The sequence below is a fragment of the Nyctibius grandis genome, chromosome 3, assembly GCF_013368605.1.
Source record: "Nyctibius grandis isolate bNycGra1 chromosome 3, bNycGra1.pri, whole genome shotgun sequence".
Classification (NCBI taxonomy): domain Eukaryota; kingdom Metazoa; phylum Chordata; class Aves; order Nyctibiiformes; family Nyctibiidae; genus Nyctibius; species Nyctibius grandis.
The window spans coordinates 27,944,266-27,961,314 of record NC_090660.1 but is presented as its reverse complement, the minus strand read 5'-3'; the positions used below and the strand labels follow the sequence as shown (position 1 = coordinate 27,961,314).

At 38.9% G+C, this 17,049-nt stretch overlaps 1 protein-coding gene across 2 annotated transcripts in view; it reads left to right on the top strand.

The window, feature by feature from the left end:
- Positions 1 to 15,738, top strand: part of TRIO (trio Rho guanine nucleotide exchange factor) — a 272,182-nt gene extending 256,444 nt beyond the window's left edge. For both annotated transcript variants that reach the window (XM_068396806.1, XM_068396807.1), the window contains 9 exons: positions 2,519 to 2,766; positions 3,571 to 3,709; positions 4,056 to 4,083; positions 5,007 to 5,169; positions 7,264 to 7,385; positions 9,852 to 9,930; positions 10,619 to 10,819; positions 11,541 to 11,679; positions 13,291 to 15,738. In XM_068396806.1, coding sequence (XP_068252907.1) covers positions 2,519 to 2,766; positions 3,571 to 3,709; positions 4,056 to 4,083; positions 5,007 to 5,169; positions 7,264 to 7,385; positions 9,852 to 9,930; positions 10,619 to 10,819; positions 11,541 to 11,679; positions 13,291 to 13,833 — 1,662 coding nt within the window. In that variant the 3' untranslated portion in view covers positions 13,834 to 15,738. The remainder of the gene's footprint in view (positions 1 to 2,518; positions 2,767 to 3,570; positions 3,710 to 4,055; positions 4,084 to 5,006; positions 5,170 to 7,263; positions 7,386 to 9,851; positions 9,931 to 10,618; positions 10,820 to 11,540; positions 11,680 to 13,290) is intronic.
- Positions 15,739 to 17,049: the final 1,311 nt, after the last annotated feature.

The window sequence follows — 17,049 nt, the reverse complement described above, 5'->3', positions numbered from 1 at the left end:
AGGTTTATTTTGATTAAACCATTTGTGTGTGTGTGTTTACATGCACGTATGGTTAATGTTGGTTACTTATGGAAAAGTTACTTCTAAGAAGAAGAAAAAGGAATTGGTTTTGCTAGTATTTCAGGAACATGGGAGGAATTTTTTATATTTTGATTGTAAATCCTCCCCTAATCCCATAATTGAGGTCAGTGATGACCAGCAGAACTTGCAGTAGAAAAACATTAACTGTGCAAGAATAATTCCTTCCTTGCAAGGAAGAAGAAAAGGCTTTTTTTCTGTGGTGAGAATAAATTCTGATATAAACACATTCACAAGAACGTTTGTCACTTAGTAGTTATCAGATACTTGTTTATTTCAGAGATTTATCTGTCCTTGTTTAAAATAAGAAATATTCGGAGTTTAATCCTTCAAGATTTAACTATTAAAAAGAAATGTCATGTTACAGGAAGGTCAGTCCTGCAGTTACACGAATTCTGCTGCATGCTAAGAAACAGTATGTTCAGGAGTAGTGTGTGGGGCAAGGTTTGGGGCTTAGGTTGGTTTTGCAACTTCAGCCTTCCCTTCCTCTCACCTTATAAGTCTAACAGAAGGAGTTAACAAAAGCAGCTTTTTCTGAATAGAGTTGTTTTTCATCTAGCTAAAAAAACCTAGCAAGTTGTAATCTTAATTTAAACAAAGACTGAAAATGAGACTGGCTTTTTGGTTCTACTATTCCTGGTTTGCCTGAATTATGGAAGGGGCTTGCTAATACAAAAGACCACGCAGACAATCCTCTAAGCCAGACAAAATGAGTTCTCCCATGAGAAAAACAACATCTGGAATTAAACATAAATATTCTTTAGTAGAGGTGCAATCCAGGATGAGATCTTTCTCTCTGTGATAGCATTTGCTTCATCATCCTAATAGGGGAAAGAAGACAGAATGGACTTGAATCACAGAGTTGAACAAAATAGTACAGCTAGAGTAAAATGTACAGACTCACTGGAAACCCAAACATCAATGTGCTGAACATGCTATGAATGAGTAATCTGAGACCATTCCTTTCCAAATGTCTTGGTTTCTCAGCCAAAACACTCATGGGGAATCACAGGAACCATGAGATGGAGTGACTTGTTCAAGGCCATTAGCAGATTAGAAGAGTACGTGGTTTTCAGGGCTTCCAGTGTACCACACTGTCCACTGACCCCTGCTGCATCTCTGCACTGTTCTAATCCTGTGTGCCAGGCTTTCCATGCACTGCTAGTACATAAGTGGTGCTAATGTGTGGTTATTATGTATAAGCTGTAGAAGTCTCCAGCTACAGCTGGGTACTGCTTTCCTTCTTCAACTCAGCTACTGCTAGGCAATACTGAGCCCTCACTGGTAGCAACCTGAAACAGTTTGAAGTAAGAATAGAGGCAAAAACCAGGCACGCACATACGTACCTCGTGCCACATCATCGGTGGGCCATCCACTTTGTTTTTAACTTGCTTCAAGAAGGAAATAACTTATTTCAGGGAATAGGTTGCATAGTCTGATAATAGATTTCACACTTCCATTTATTGAACCTCATATGAGAAATGCATGCAAATGCACAAAATGAGTCTTTTAAAAAATAATAATTTCCAGTGGATTCATGTCCAGGAGAAGGCTTTTTGTTTTCAAAAGTAGTGTGACTTTTAATGTACACCTGATCAGCTATAATTAGCTTTTTGCAAATGCTCAATGGGGAACAAACAACATTCATGAACACTAGTGAAAGTGTATAATAAACAGCTAGCAACAATCAGCTATCATAGTCACTAATCAGTTAGAAGTGAGATTTCCAGCTTTATTGTGATAGCTCAGCGGGCCTGTTTTGCCCAAGAAATAAATAATTTCTTATTTCAGTAATTTACCTCATCCTGTGCACTGAAGGAATAAACCTGATCATACAGATTCAACCAGGGACAAACCTTGCAGTTTTGGGAGACATTGTCAAAAGCCTGTTTTGTTCTTTTGTACCTTGTCATGTTTTGTGTGCAGAAGGCTGGTGTCTGAGATCTGACAAACAGTGCTAGAAAAGACTATATGTATTTTTTGTTGTTGGAATTTCCAGTGTTTATGAGGTAAAGTCTTGACCTGTTATGATTTTGAAACTGCATCTATTAGACCATGAAAAACTGTCCTACATGCTGTACTGTAGTTTTGTTGCCTGATAAAGATGTGAGGTTCAGTGTCTGAGCTTGAAAGGAAGACCAGTTGAGATCTATGTATAAACTGACTCAGTTACAAGAAGTAATCTTGAGTAAAAGTAACAGGAATAAATTTCTGCAACAGCTGTACGTAAAGGTAATTAAAGATCAAGCTAATTTGCACAAGATAGACACAGGCAGCTTTAAAAGAGAAATCATAGCTCTTTCCTTTGACTACAGCTTAAGTTATGTGGGCTATGCAGGTAATGTAGCAGGCCAAGAACAGACTGTCTTCATGAACTTTAAACCTGATTCTTCTCCCCCCCCCCACCCCACTTCTTTCTGCTTCCAATTGACACTTGCAGAGTGAAAGTAGCAGCAGTAGCAATATCTCCACCATGCTGGTGACACACGATTACACGGCAGTGAAGGAGGATGAGATAAATGTCTACCAAGGAGAGGTCGTGCAGATTCTAGCCAGCAACCAACAGAACATGTTTTTGGTGTTCAGAGCCGCCACTGATCAGTGCCCCGCAGCCGAGGGCTGGATTCCCGGCTATGTCTTGGGGCATACCAGTGCAGTCATCATTGACAACCCTGATGGAACCATCAAGTGAGTGCCTGAGTGTGTGTAGAAGGGGAGGAGGAAGAAAAACTTCCAATTTAGACAAGGCTTTGAACCTTTTAAACTGAAAATTGATGTGATCTTTGAGAAATAAATGAACATCAAGCAGAATGAGTACTTGAGAGGTCCCTTAGCAAACTTTAAAGTACAGAGCCCAGAAGCACATAGTCTTTATTAAAAAGCTGAAGTAGTGCAATCTTCTGGGAAAAGATGATGAAAGAATACCTCATCTAAGAGCAGGAATAGTTACTGGTTTATTTAATAGAATGAGTTATCAGGCTAGACACCTTTGTTTAGGAAAACAGTCAGGGAATGGTTGTTCCAAGTGAAACGAGATTTCAGAGTTCCTCGATCTCTGCTTCGAGGCACAAACCTATTGAGAATGACTGGTTGTGCTAGGAAGATCTCTCTCAAATCTGTAATGGGAGAAATTATATCGAAGTTCTTAGCAGTAAAGCTTTATGTAAAACTTCTACAGGCTGTATTTGATACAGATTTCATACTGATCATTGCTCAGTTCGATTGACAGTGTGTATTTTTGTATAGAAAGTTTACCATTCAAGCAATGATTTCAAGAAATACTGAACTACAGACTAATCCTACTAGCTTGCTTACAGTTTTAACCAAGGATAGCATCTCTTTTGGAGTACTTAATGTATTTCATTTCAGTGTACCTTAATACAATGAAATAACATTTTGACATACTTTTCCAATGCCATTTCAAACTAGAAAGTATAACACATAACCTGGAGTTGAAAAAAAATTGATCAAAGTTTAATATTCCGTGTTCAGGAAGTCAACGTCTTGGCACACAGCACTCCGTTTAAGGAAGAAATCTGAGAAAAAAGATAAAGACGGCAAAAGGGAAGGCAAGCTAGAAAATGGTTACCGCAAATCCCGAGAAGGACTTGCCAACAAGGTTTCTGTAAAGGTAAATGTTACAAACATGTAGTTTCCAAAAGGAGCTCTGTTGGGATTTCCTTAAAAGTAGCTTCTGTCAGAATTTCACATTAAGGAATTGGAGGCAACAGTGGTTTTAATGGACAGTGTTTGCAAAATCTCAAGCTAGGAAGATATAATCTTTGAGGCTTCAAGCATGATATAGCATAAGGATACTGCAGAAAGAGCAGAGTGGTGCAGAAATTCTGTTTTACGGATGTTTTTTGGATCTTTGTGGGTACAGCTAACTTCGAACCATCCCTGTGTTTTGTTTTCTACCATTCTTTAATTTCTTGTAATGTTATGAAGACATTAATTCTTTAATTTCTCCTTTCCAGCTTCTCAATCCCAATTACATTTATGATGGTAAGTTGCTTTAATTTTTAAAAGTCACAGTAAATATAACTTGATTAGAACACGATTTACTGTGTTTAAATTTGCTTGACATGAATTACATCAGGAACGGAGTGTTTTCTATCAAAATATACATAGGCTCTTTTTGGATAAGGAAGACAGTTAATGAAATATGTCGTATTTATTTTTTTAAGATGCAAGGAACACATTTTTGTTCACAAGTCCAAAACAATATAAAACACAAGGACCATATGACATGTTCAGAAAAGTTTGCACTCTCTACTGTATTTGCATGGAGACTATATGGAAGTTGGGCCTTGCTGAATTTGCAAAATAACAAGGCCAGGAGTTGGAGACCTTCTGCTTCATTTTTAACCTTGCACCCTAGGGAACCTTCAGGGCCTCTCCAGAGCAGAGGCTGATCAGGACAAAGATAGTGGCACTCTGGGGTGAGAGCCAGACTGGGTTTTTATCTTAATACACAGAACCAAACTTTTTGAGTTTCACCTGCATGCAAGAGGGAAACCACTACAGTGCCTCAGTGGATGGGCGAGGTGTTTTGTGTTCCCTTGTGCAAACTTAGCTGGATATAAAGATAGCCTGGCTGAGCACGTCCTTAAATACTTTTCACTGTACAGTTTCCTCAGCTTCCACACATAGACAGGGTGTTTGGTTCACCACAGTAGGCTTCAGGGTTAACCATGGCATAGCAGTGGTATTGTGTCCAAGTTCATGCAGAGAAAAATCCACTAGCTCTGTAGAGCCCCAGCAAGTGGCCTGATCATGGATGTGCCCTCAAGGGTAGAGGGACAGATACACCTTGGAAATTAAAGGTACCATACTACTTTGTCTAATAGAAAAGACAGAGTGCAAGGAACAGAAAAGCAAATTGTCAAACTTCAGTTGACCTGATGCCATTAATTTTCTTTTTCCAGTTCCCCCAGAGTTTATAATACCATTGAGTGAGGTAACATGTGAGACAGGAGAGACCATCGTGCTTAGGTGTAAAGTCTGTGGTCGCCCCAAGGCTTCAGTTACTTGGAAGGGTCCTGATCATAACACACTGAGCAATGACGGTCATCACAGCATTTCGTACAGGTACAGTAATTTATGTAACATTCAACAGGAACTCCTGAAACTGTTATATTTTCTATTTGCACCCTTGGTGCTGGATAGCTTATGGCTTTGAGGCATAGTGTTGCACTCAGACAGAAATATTTCACAGCTGGGTCTTTCTAGAAATGTTGTGTAACTTCTATGTATGGAGTACCCAAGTGTCATATTCAGTTGATTTTTAAAAACAAAAGAAAATTCAGTTGGTACTTCTGATTCGCTATTGCAGAAGCCATTGTGGTTCTGGCATGCTGACTTAGTGCTTGAACCGGAACAGGATGTTGTGACATGCCAGTGCTGTGACATGCCATCTGCCAATCCCTTATTTCCATTACTAGCATACCATCATTTCTGAGGCAAATGACTGCTTTCAGATCACATGTTTGGCAAAGAAAAGCCTCTGGTTCCTACTGACATGGCAATGTCACTGTCTTCGTTGTTGAAGCATGGAAATTAACGTTTTTGTCTGGTTTTGGCTTTGCTATGATGGAACTTAACAGACTAACTGATTAATAAGAGAAACTGCTGTATTTTGGAATGTGAAACTGCATGTTAGAAAAGTTTTATTCTTCTGAAAATGCATTCTATTATATACAGAAAATGTTGTTTAATGAGTCGTTTCAGTGTGAAGAAATGTCTTATTTATGAATTATGCTCTCAATTCAGAATGAGGGTTTTTTTGTGAAAACTTTGCTCATTAATAGATAGAAAAGTATGTAATCTTCTTAGAGGTGGTGCGGTATAGCCTAACTTACCTGCAAACTTGATGGCATGTTATACTGTTCTTTTTTTACCTCCTGCTGCTGCTTCTTCCTTTCCACTGGGTATAATTTTTTTTTATGGGAGACAGAGGCATTGTGGCAGCTCTGCTACTGCATCCAGGACCATTGTCAGAGATGAGTAAGAATTAGATTCACTAGGTTTAATTCACTGTGATCCATGACTGTTACAGAATTATATTCAGTAAATCATGTTGGCTGTGGCTGACAGATTTTTAGAAATAATAATCATGAAATGTTCTTTGAGCTGGGGGAGGAGGGTCATCTTCCTATGTTCCTATAATTTACATTCATTTTTTTCCTGAAATTAAGTCGTGTGGTGAAGACCGTGACAAGTAGTTTTTGGTTCAGTCAGTCAAATGACTTGGAGTAACTGGGATGAATCCAAAGTAAAGCAATAAGAATGACAGAAAATCTTGAAAATATGCCCTATTGTGAAAGAATAACACTATATTAGGGTTGTTTTGAGCCTAGAGGTGAAAAGCGTAGGGAGGACTTTCTAGGTATTCACATTTGTAAGAGACTTCCGCAAATAGAATTATCTGCTGTTATATCCATGGCAGAGGGTCAAAAAAGTACTAGACGTGAATTGCACAGAGGAAGAGTTAAGTAAACATTTAAAAACAAACCATTAAACAAAAAGAGTGCTTGAGCAGTGAGAAAGATTAAGGAAGAGCCTGCAGAATCTTTCTCCTGTGGTCTTATGTACCTTACAGCCGTCTCTGTGCAGGAGCAAAAGGAAAAACTAAGTCTTTTTTAGTTTCCTCCCATCCTCATTCTCCCAGATTCTGAGGTGTCCAAAGTTGTGATGAGGTGCGCCTTTTGTATTGAAGGTAGAGCCCTCTCTTACAAGGGATGAATGCTCCGAAAGTACAAATGTTAGGTCAGCTTCTATATGCTGGGAGTCAGGGACAGAAACTAACCTTTCAGAAAAACAATGATGGACAGTTGTCTCAATACAGCTTCTCATAATTTGAAGGAAGTAGAGGAAGCAGGAAGAAACAGGGGAAGCATTTGATTTTTCAAACACAGTGGAGCCTGGGACATGCTGAGACAGTGTGTCAGTGATGTTTTTCTAGTAGTCTGTAGGACATTCCAAGGTACTTGATGGACACAAAGTGCTCAAGTTCTGGTAGATGCTTCTGAAATAGCAGGGACAGGGCTAGTAATGTTCGTCCAGAGAGAGACAGGGGCTGGAGAATAAGAAATGTTAACAGTATCAATCTAACTTTGTGTGATTTCCATAGCTTAAGGTCTGTAAAATGAATATAAAGTTAACGGATGCCATTGTGTTTCCCAGTGACTTAGGAGAGGCTTCACTGAAAATCATTGGCGTCACTGCAGAAGACGATGGTATCTATACATGTATAGCTGCAAACGATATGGGTTCGGTTTCATCTTCTGCCAGTCTACGAGTTTTAGGTAGGCCTGACTCTGCTTTTTTAAATCTAACTACATTGAAAGTGTTTGGTACCATAGTACAGGAAGAAAAAAACTCAGCTCTTGGGCATCAGTCTGTTAAAGGAGTATTATAACCTTTTCACCTGTGATCTATTACTTGTTTCAGCAGGAATAGATGCACTTTTAGGATGTAACTAATTTAGAGGTTCATACAGACAAGATGCCTACACAGGATTGTCAATGTGAACTTACCTTGTCTGTCAATACTAGTTCAAACATACTATGATAAAATCATATTTTATCTTCTACATTCTTAGTTTGCTCTCAGTGAAAGTTACTATGCTAACATGTATAATTTCTAAAGTGTACAGGTAAGAAAAGAGTAGCATTGCTTTCTATTTTAATATGCTCCTTTGCTTGAATTGTAAAGCCACAGCGTTCAGGAGAACATATAACTATTTCTTGTCTTTGCATCTTGGATCTACACTTAAATTACATTATTTCAGTACCTGAAGTGAGGCAACCTGAATGTTTGTGAGAGAATGAAAAGGAAACTTGCGAAAATGAAAAATACTGTGTTTTAGAGGCAGACAGCAAAGGAAAAAAAATATTTACTTGGTGTGTTTGATGGCATAGTGATAAGGTGCAGTGTGTGTTCATACATTCTGTTATTCTTCTCTTAAGTGTTCAGGATCCTTCATTTTTAGAAATAACAAAAACACAGTAAGACAGCAGGATAGCAGGCTTTCTTACATGCAGTTTGTAACAACTGACGCCAAGTCCTTCAGTCTGTTCAGAGGCCCATATATTTGTCCATTGAATTAATTAATAGATTTTAGGTGGAATGGCTCTGTCTCAAACTGACTCATATAGAAGAAAATAAGATATATGAAGTGCTGCATTCTTAGTATGTCTGTCCCAGCTGATATGGGACTTGTACTGTTGTCCCGAACCTCTCCAAAATATGTTCTTTCTTCCCTCTTTTTCAAAAAACTTTGCCATTTTCCTGGAATGTTGAAACCAGACTGTGAAAGATGTGTCCCTTCCAAAACCTCATCTGAAATTTTTGGGAGTTTGTAATCAGTGCTGCCACTGCGAGCTCTGCCTGTTGGCAGCCACAGTAAGTGCCTTAGTGCCACCATATTGAGGTGGTGATTATTCCCAGCACTTCCTGCTAGCTGACCCAAGACAGCCTGTAGTTAAGCCCTAGGATGGATGTGTTACAATATATAAAAGAGGCAGAAAATAAAATTTTGGTCTTCACATTAATGTTTGCTGAAAAATAGAGGTTTTTTTCCAGGTAGCTGCTACACTGTCTGATCACTTTTTTTTCCCCAGCGGCAGCTGTATTGTTGATAATGAGACAGAATGCAAGATACTTACTCTTTTTGCTGTTTCCTTCAACTTGCCAAGGTTACTCATTCCTGTACAGACAGTTCCCACTGCACCTGAATTAGCTCCACTATAGAATTTGTCCTGCTGCATTGGCCGGGCTGCTTTGGTGTATAATCCAGTTTGTCTTGCTGCTACCCTGTGTCATATGGGGATTAACAGGATGGGGTGATGCCAGTGATAGTGTATCAGCCAAGGAAACTTTCTAGTCAGAGGAGTAAAAAGCTCTTGATGGACAGGAAAGAATCAGTGTGAAACTGTGTGCTTTAGGAGCGAGGGGATTGAGTGCCATTCCTACACCAGTACAGAAGCCCAGAACTGTGATTTGGCCAGAATCAGTTACAGAAGTCTTGTAGACTAAACTACCATCTTTCAGCCACAGTCCTTGGTCTTACTGACCTTGTCCAAAAGTGTTCGTTTTTCAGTCAAAACTAAACCAGAATTTGATATGTTTTGGTTGCTCTGCAACTGGACTCCAAAAGACAGGCAGCTGTATTTCCCTAGCCCCTCTACTCAGCTCTACCAATACTTTTACAAAGAAGTTCTGGCACCAGTTTTCCTGGAGCCATCCTACCCTTCATTTCCCCAGTCCATAAGAGCAAAATGAAAACTCTAAGGCTGTAGCACAAAGGTTTCAACATCAATCTATGAAGTCTTTTTCAGTCCTTTGGACTTGAAGGACTTACCATTTGATTGTAGTCAATTCTTGTGCATTATCTTGTGCAAAGAGTAAAGAATGCTCTTTGCCTTCTCTTGCTGTAGTAGTTTTTATAAACCATCAATGAAGTAGTTGATTACAGAAATAAATAATTTTCTTTCTGAGCTACAAAAGGATAGCCCATACAAGGCCATGAGTTGCTTTTCAATATGCACACTCAGCTTCAAACAGAAGATTAGGGGGGCCAGTCTGAGACAAATTCTTCCTGAAATCTATCCCCAGACTGAATATCAAGTCCAAATATTTCTTCTTTTGCAAACATCTGAAACAGTCTATTGGTTACAGTGACAACAATTTCGTTCTGAGGAGGATCTAAGTATATTAAATGTTGGCCATACTGTACTGCTCTTTTTTTTTCTTTCTCTTTCTTTTTCTAGGTCCTGGAAATGATGGGATCATGGTAATCTGGAAAGACAACTTTGATTCCCTCTACAGTGAAGTGGCTGAGCTTGGCAGGTGTGTTCTGTGTGCTGATCAACAAAGTTGTGTATGTCAGAATATGAAATTCTCATTTAAAAAATGAAATTATCTTTGAAAAATACTTACCATATGAGCCTAAAAGGCCAGAATTACATTATATTAAATAGAAATGAGGAAGCAAAAAATCTTACCAGCACTAGATGGCACTGCATAAACAGAACATATTTAGGCTGAAGTGGTATCATAGACGAAGGGATGTGTTTTTCAAATACTTTGGAAAGCTACATAGTCTTTTTTTTTTTTTTTTTAAAGCATGCCTTACAGTGACTGACACTGCTTCTGTTGTGAAGCATTCCTAAACCTTTTTATTTAGGGTATGAAAATTACAGACAGAAAAGGTCTGAAAATGAGCAAAAAGCAAAATAAGTCATAGAGAATATACATTTGTCCAACTCAATGATGACCTTTGAGAGCTGAATGCTACTCTGACTTGAGTTCTCTGCAAATGTGGTGAAACAGATCTGTATCAGAAGCTAATTGTTTATACAGATACGTTTTGTAGAAGATGCATGCACTTAAAACTCCTGTTTATGTCCAGAAACTGCTCTATGATGGTAGCGTATTAGAAACCTAAATTATCTCTCTCTCAGGATATCTTTCGAGGTAAAAGTATGTCCTTATTGTTTCTCTTGGTTAATTCTTTCCTTTCAATATTGTATTCTAGGGGCAGATTTTCTGTCGTTAAGAAGTGTGACCAGAAGGGAACCAAGCGAGTAGTAGCCACTAAGTTTGTGAATAAGAAGTTGATGAAGCGAGACCAGGTTACCCATGAACTTGGAGTCATGCAGAATCTCCAGCATCCCCAGCTCATTGGCCTTCTCGATACCTTTGAGACCTCCACCAACTACATACTAGTGTTAGAAATGTGTGTGGACGATAATGTTATCCATAAAATGTAACCTATACAGCTGACTTTCCGGGGCTTTTATAGTGGTTTATGAATAAGGAACCTTAAGATTTCACTTAAAAGTGAACTTTAAGGTTTGAAGACACCTAAATAAAAGGTTGTGGTTGTCTAATGCTGTTATTAAAATATTGAGTTTAATAATATACTGAGAAGGAAACAAGTTGAGGTATTAAACTGATATGTAAGTGATTATCTTAGTCTGAAAATCCAGCAATTATTTTATATCAAGTAATTGTAAAGTGAATTAGGAATGTTGTGATCTGGTAGCTTGATATCAAATCTCCTCTTCATACCCTAGTCCTTTGTTTTCCAGATGCTGCAGGCTATTGTTATTCCTGTAGTCTATGGCAGGACATATCTGGTCTTTCAGTCTGGCTAAAAACCTGTATTTCTTCCTTTCCGTCTCTGCCTTCACCCTTTGCTTCCACTTAGAATTAGTTCCCCTTATTGTAGGTGCAGGTCAGCTGCAAGTGCCATAGAATATTTTCACTAGCAGACAGGAAAAAATAGATGATCAAGCAACAATAGCCAAACATTAGAAACAGTGATTACTTGATGTAGTTGAGTTTTTAAGGGACACTTTGCCTTGAACATTTTTCTATATAATTTTCAAAACAGGTTTTTCTTTCAGTTGTGATATCTGGATTAATCCAAAATATAACGCTTGTAATTCCAATAGGGCTGACCAGGGTCGCCTTCTAGACTATGTCGTGCGATGGGGAAACCTCACGGAAGGGAAGATCAGACTCTACCTGGGAGAGATTCTGGAAGCTGTGCAGTATCTTCACAACTGCAGGATAGCACATTTGGACCTAAAGGTGAGGAGTGAATGGGATTCCTGGCAGTGTGTGCCATTCCAGGCATAAAAACCTTCCTGTTCTAGGAAACTGGCAGCTGGGAATGTAGAACTGTGAATTGCTTTGAGACTGTATGAAGGGTATGTGGTGGGGCTCCATCCCCAAATGCTTTAGATCACTCATAGCCAGCGAAGCAGAAACTTTGAATTCCCTTTGTTTTCTCCTTAAAGCTTGCTGGTTTTGTGTGGTCCTTTGTGCTGGAAATAATTGCTGACAGGAGCAGTTTTGTTTGATTTTTCTTTATTTATTCATTTATTTATTTACTCTCTGAGAAACTAGTTGCTGACAGGAACAGTTCTGTTTGGTTTTTATTTATTTATTTATTTACTTTCTGAGAAATTTGCAGCAGAAATCCATTTTTTTTCTCAAGAAGCACAGAGGTTGTGAAAAAGACAGCTTTTCCTCTCATCATGCAAATCTGTTTGTCATCTTTGCACTTGGAGGGCTGTGATATCTATGTGACTGGTACCTCTTTAGGCCTCTGTTCTACCCTTTGAATTCTATTTGAGCCACAAGGATTTGACACATTCTAGTAGGAAAAGCTATGTAAGAAGGTCTTAATGTGAATATTAATTCAAAACTTATTCTTTACACTTTTTTTTCCTATCTATATTTGAATAATAAGGAATTTTGGCATTGACAAGTCATCTCTGTATGCAGGGTCTCTTTAGCCAAAAGGTAAGAAAAAGCAAAAAGAGCCTGCATCTTCCCTCCACATACTTCTGTTTTCCAGGCAGAACCAGTGTAGTTTGCATATCATGTAGACCCAAAATTTAATTTTTTCTAATGCTATTTGGAGTTCACCTGTACTTTTTACAGTCTCAGGGTACATACAGATGAACTAATTAAATCTAGGTGTAGATAAGTCACTCTTATTTTGCTAAGATCACAGCTACGGCAGCAGTAGCTTCAGAAATAAAACCATAAAAATAATTCCACTTTCAGCTCACCAATAGTGGGGCAGTTCTCTTGAAGCCATGTGCATCCAACAGGATCTGCTGCTGCAGTAGTCTTGTAACAGCGCTTGACTTTCATCTGTACAGCTGCATTATGTCAAAGAATCACCAAGTAAAGCTGAATTCTGAAAGAATCGAGAAAATTCTGACAAGGTCTTCCAGTCTTTAAATGCAAGGGTTTTGTTGTCTCTCTGTCATAAAGCAAATAGAGCAGTTGCTTTTTTCACCCTCTGTTAGTAATTGCTGTTCTTTAAGCTTAAGTTCCCAAACACAGGTTCCTGTGAAACTTTGCAGAGCTGCCATTATGAACATCTGCAGTATTAGCTTGCAGAACTATATTTCCTGCAAAAATTATAGTGCCAGCAGCTAAAACATATTCATTGCATACTGTAGCTGGTAAGAAACTGCCTGCTTGTTGGTCTGGGGGAAGCGTTGGTAGGGGCCACCTAGGAGCTTTGCAGAGCTGGCCTTTGGTAGTAATCCTCGTAGCCTGTAGCTGTTTGTTATGTTCTTGAACTGACAGCACTGGCTGGGAAACAGTAATGTTGGAGCATTAAATGTATGTTAGACTGACTTGAAAAAAGTCATTTTTAACTTTTGCTTTTATGTTTTCTAGCCTGAAAATATTTTGGTGGACCAGAGTTCCACTAAGCCAACAATAAAACTGGCTGACTTTGGAGATGCAGTCCAGCTCAATACCACATATTATATCCACCAGTTACTTGGAAACCCAGAGTTTGCAGCTCCTGAAATTATTCTTGGAAATCCTGTTTCCCTCACTTCAGATGTTTGGAGCATTGGAGTGCTCACATATGTCCTTCTTAGTGGCGTCTCTCCTTTCCTGGATGAAAGCGTAGAGGAAACTTGCCTGAATATTTGCCGCTTAGACTTTAGTTTCCCAGATGACTACTTCAAAGGAGTTAGCCAGAAGGCCAAAGATTTTGTATGCTTCCTACTTCAGGATGACCCAGCTAAGCGTCCCTCGGCTGCACTGGCCCTCCAGGAGCAATGGCTGCAGCTGGGGAATAGCAAAAGTGCTGACAGCATTGACATATCCAGACTGACTTCGTTCATTGAGCGGCGAAAACACCAGAATGATGTTCGACCCATCCGTAGCATTAAAAACTTCTTACAGAGCAGGCTCTTGCCACGAGTTTGACCTTGCTTGAAGTTCTCTCTCATTCTCTTTCACCTGCCAATCAGACTGGAGATGGATTCCTCCTGCCAATCAATCAGACTGGAGATACTCCTCCTGCCAATCAGCTGTTGACTTGAATTTTGAGGAAAGCAAACCCCGAGCCAACCAGCTGCTAGCGAATGTTCGTGTGCAAACGCATTCCAGGGGGACCCGTGCGGGGTGGTACGGGGGACTGGCAATGCAGACTTCACTGGGGTGGAGGACAATAGCACTGTACTCTGCAAAAAGCAGTCACGAGCGATACAGTAACAGTATTTTATTCAGGTTTCTGCAAAAAAAAAAAAAATAGTTTTTTTAATAAACAAGAGTTGAATTTTGCAAGTGAACTTAAATACCGTTTTCAAGATTTATTCAAGGAAGAAATGCCTATGTTCAAAGCACTGGTGTTAAACAACAATGAAATCATGCCTGGAGAAGACTCACCAAAATGGCTGCCCATTGATACGGCCTCCATTTATAACATCTGGTTTTCACCTGGTCCTAGAGCTTTCCAGTTGCCTCGCCTGTATGTATCTCACGTAGCAGCGCACTGAGATCAGACTCTGCTTTTAAGTGCATCCAACCTCAAAGTTTTTGCATACAAATAGAATGAATTGTTTTGCTCTGATAAAATGTAGGCCTTACTTGTATATAGACTGTTACCTGCCTTCGGTCTGTAATTTTTTCCCACCCCCCTCCCCTTATCCTTTTTTTTCCCCTCGTTCCTAAATGGTGGTATACCACTGTGCGGGTCTTCAGTTTGGGTCAGTACTCACTGTCCCCTTAGAAAAGGACTTTGGGTTGGTGCCCAGCTTGCCGACCTGATTGTCAAGCAGTATACAGCAGGACGAAATACTGTAAATGCACTCATTTGGGATTTTGTTTTCTTTCATATCATGTGCAATGTTGTGGCTTTAACATTTTATGCAACTATTTATGAGGACCTCTGTTGTAACTGTAATAAATATATAGAAAAAGCACATACTTAGTACTGCGAGCTTTATGGTTTTGTTTGTGTGTTTGGGGCTTCTGGGTGGGCAGGGACGGGTGTGTTGTACCACGCTGTCATTATTAGTTTAAGATGAGGGTTAGCATAGAATTTAGTCAAGACCAGCCAGTTTTAAGGATTGTTCAAAAAAAAAAAAAAGAGATTCGTATCCCACATCTCAAACTGGTTAAGATGTAGGGTGACACTTTTTAAAATTTATTGTTATATTCAAAATGCCAAAGTCTGACTTTCCCAAAATCAGTCTCAACGCTTACTACTTTTTAGAATTTTCAAATCTGTGTTTACTTCTTTCTGTGAAATGAACAAATGAATTTTGTGCTCTTTGGTGGAGAATACATTCAGAAAGGTAGCGGTCTGACACATAATGTAATTGTCTTAGTAACTTTTTAAGGTTGAAGTAATATTAATGTGAGCTATTTAAGAAGACAGACATGGTTTTCTGTGCATCACTGAGTTCATATGGGTGTGTTGTCATCTATGTTTGTGTGAAATGCCATGTTTAAAGAAACCAAGCCAACATCCCACGATAGTTAGATACATGGGTCTTAAGCCATAACCTAGCTTGGGTGAGTTTTGAGCTTTGCGGCTTCCACTGTATTCTATTTATTCCTTTTTTGGTTTTTTGGGTTTTTTTGTAAAGTTGTACAGAAACTTTTTAAAAGAAAACAACTGACTTCAAAACTGGATGTGTATTCATACCAACCTCATATCATTCTGTTTGTGTATTATTTTCCTTTATTGTTTTAGTTAAATTTTTGCTTTATTTTGCATGTATATTTCTTTGTACAGTGAGGTTACATGTTTACACAGTATGATGCGATGTAAATATTTTATTTTGCCATCAGTTATTTTGAAAAAAATTAAACATATTTGACATATTTGTCTGATCTCTTGCTTTAAGGAGTTTGAAAGTTTAGGTTTGGTTATATTTTAATTGGGCTCTGTATTTAAAAAGAAAAAGGTATTTTATTGCCATAAAATTAATTTTAAATTGCAATGATGTATCTTTCTTTCATGCCTTACAAAATAATATTTGCCTTTGCTCTAAGTGTTGAGTGCTTTGTAGTGTCGTGATTGCTTTTATATAAAACATGTGTAACTCTGTAGCTGTGGAAATTCATTATAGTCTTCATTAGCTAGTAAATTTTGACCAGCAGAGTTTTCTACCAGATGTTCCCAGTTAAAGACTGAAGGATCATATTTCGGTTTAATATTAAACTGGGGAACAGATTTCCCACATCTTTTAGGCATTCCATATTCATTACGAAGAAAAGTTACTTTCAACCGTAAAGACTTGGGTTTTGCAGCTAAACTGTTTGCATCCTGTAAGGGATGAAGCAGAAGAGTTTCTCATTGTGTACATTTATCTCGCTCCCTTTTCTGCTATCATTAACAGATTTGCAATTCAAAATTAAGTGAAAGGTCAGGGAACAACACAGAGTGGTTTTGCTTGTCACTGCATTGTATACATTATTTTTTTTCACTCTTTTTTTTCCGCTATTACCTCTCAAGTGATGAAATGGTCCCTTTATTCCTTCACAATTTACTACTGAGAGAGACAATTGCAAGAGACATTTTGCATTGAGAGAGACAGAGAATATTCAGGAAGGATGTACTGCTGCAAGGATGAGCCACTGGAAGCTTTTTCCATGACAGGGAAATAGATGGCAACATGCTCCATGGCAGAATTTGTTATCCTTGAGTTCTCTAAAATACCTTTACTTGACTGAAGATAAACTAAACTGGGGAGAAGTTACCCAAATGCTATACAGGGAAATAATGCACTTGTAGGTGTCTTAAGTAGCAGCGATATGTTCTTCCACTTACACGTGAACAAGAGTGCACTGTTTCTGTCCTTCTGTGTGAGCCCTGTTACTTGGGAAAGCTAACAGCTTTTAACAAAGTGGAGTTTTGCACTAAAACCTGCTGTTCAGTGCAAGAGCTTCCAGCTGAAGAGAGCTTGAACGATGGGCTTCTCAACTTGGGTGTCTCTTCAGATGCTTTGAAGAGATAAGTATGTGTAAGGTCCTTTTGTTTTGCTAAATTGTGTAGTCAGGGCTGCAAATGTCACTTGGGCTCAGCAGGGCACAGTTCTCGTTGACTGTCCTGCACACAACAAACCAGCACTGCAGGCTGACCGAGAGCAGGAACCAAAAGCATGGGTGAGAGCAGCTGGTATGAGGTTTCTG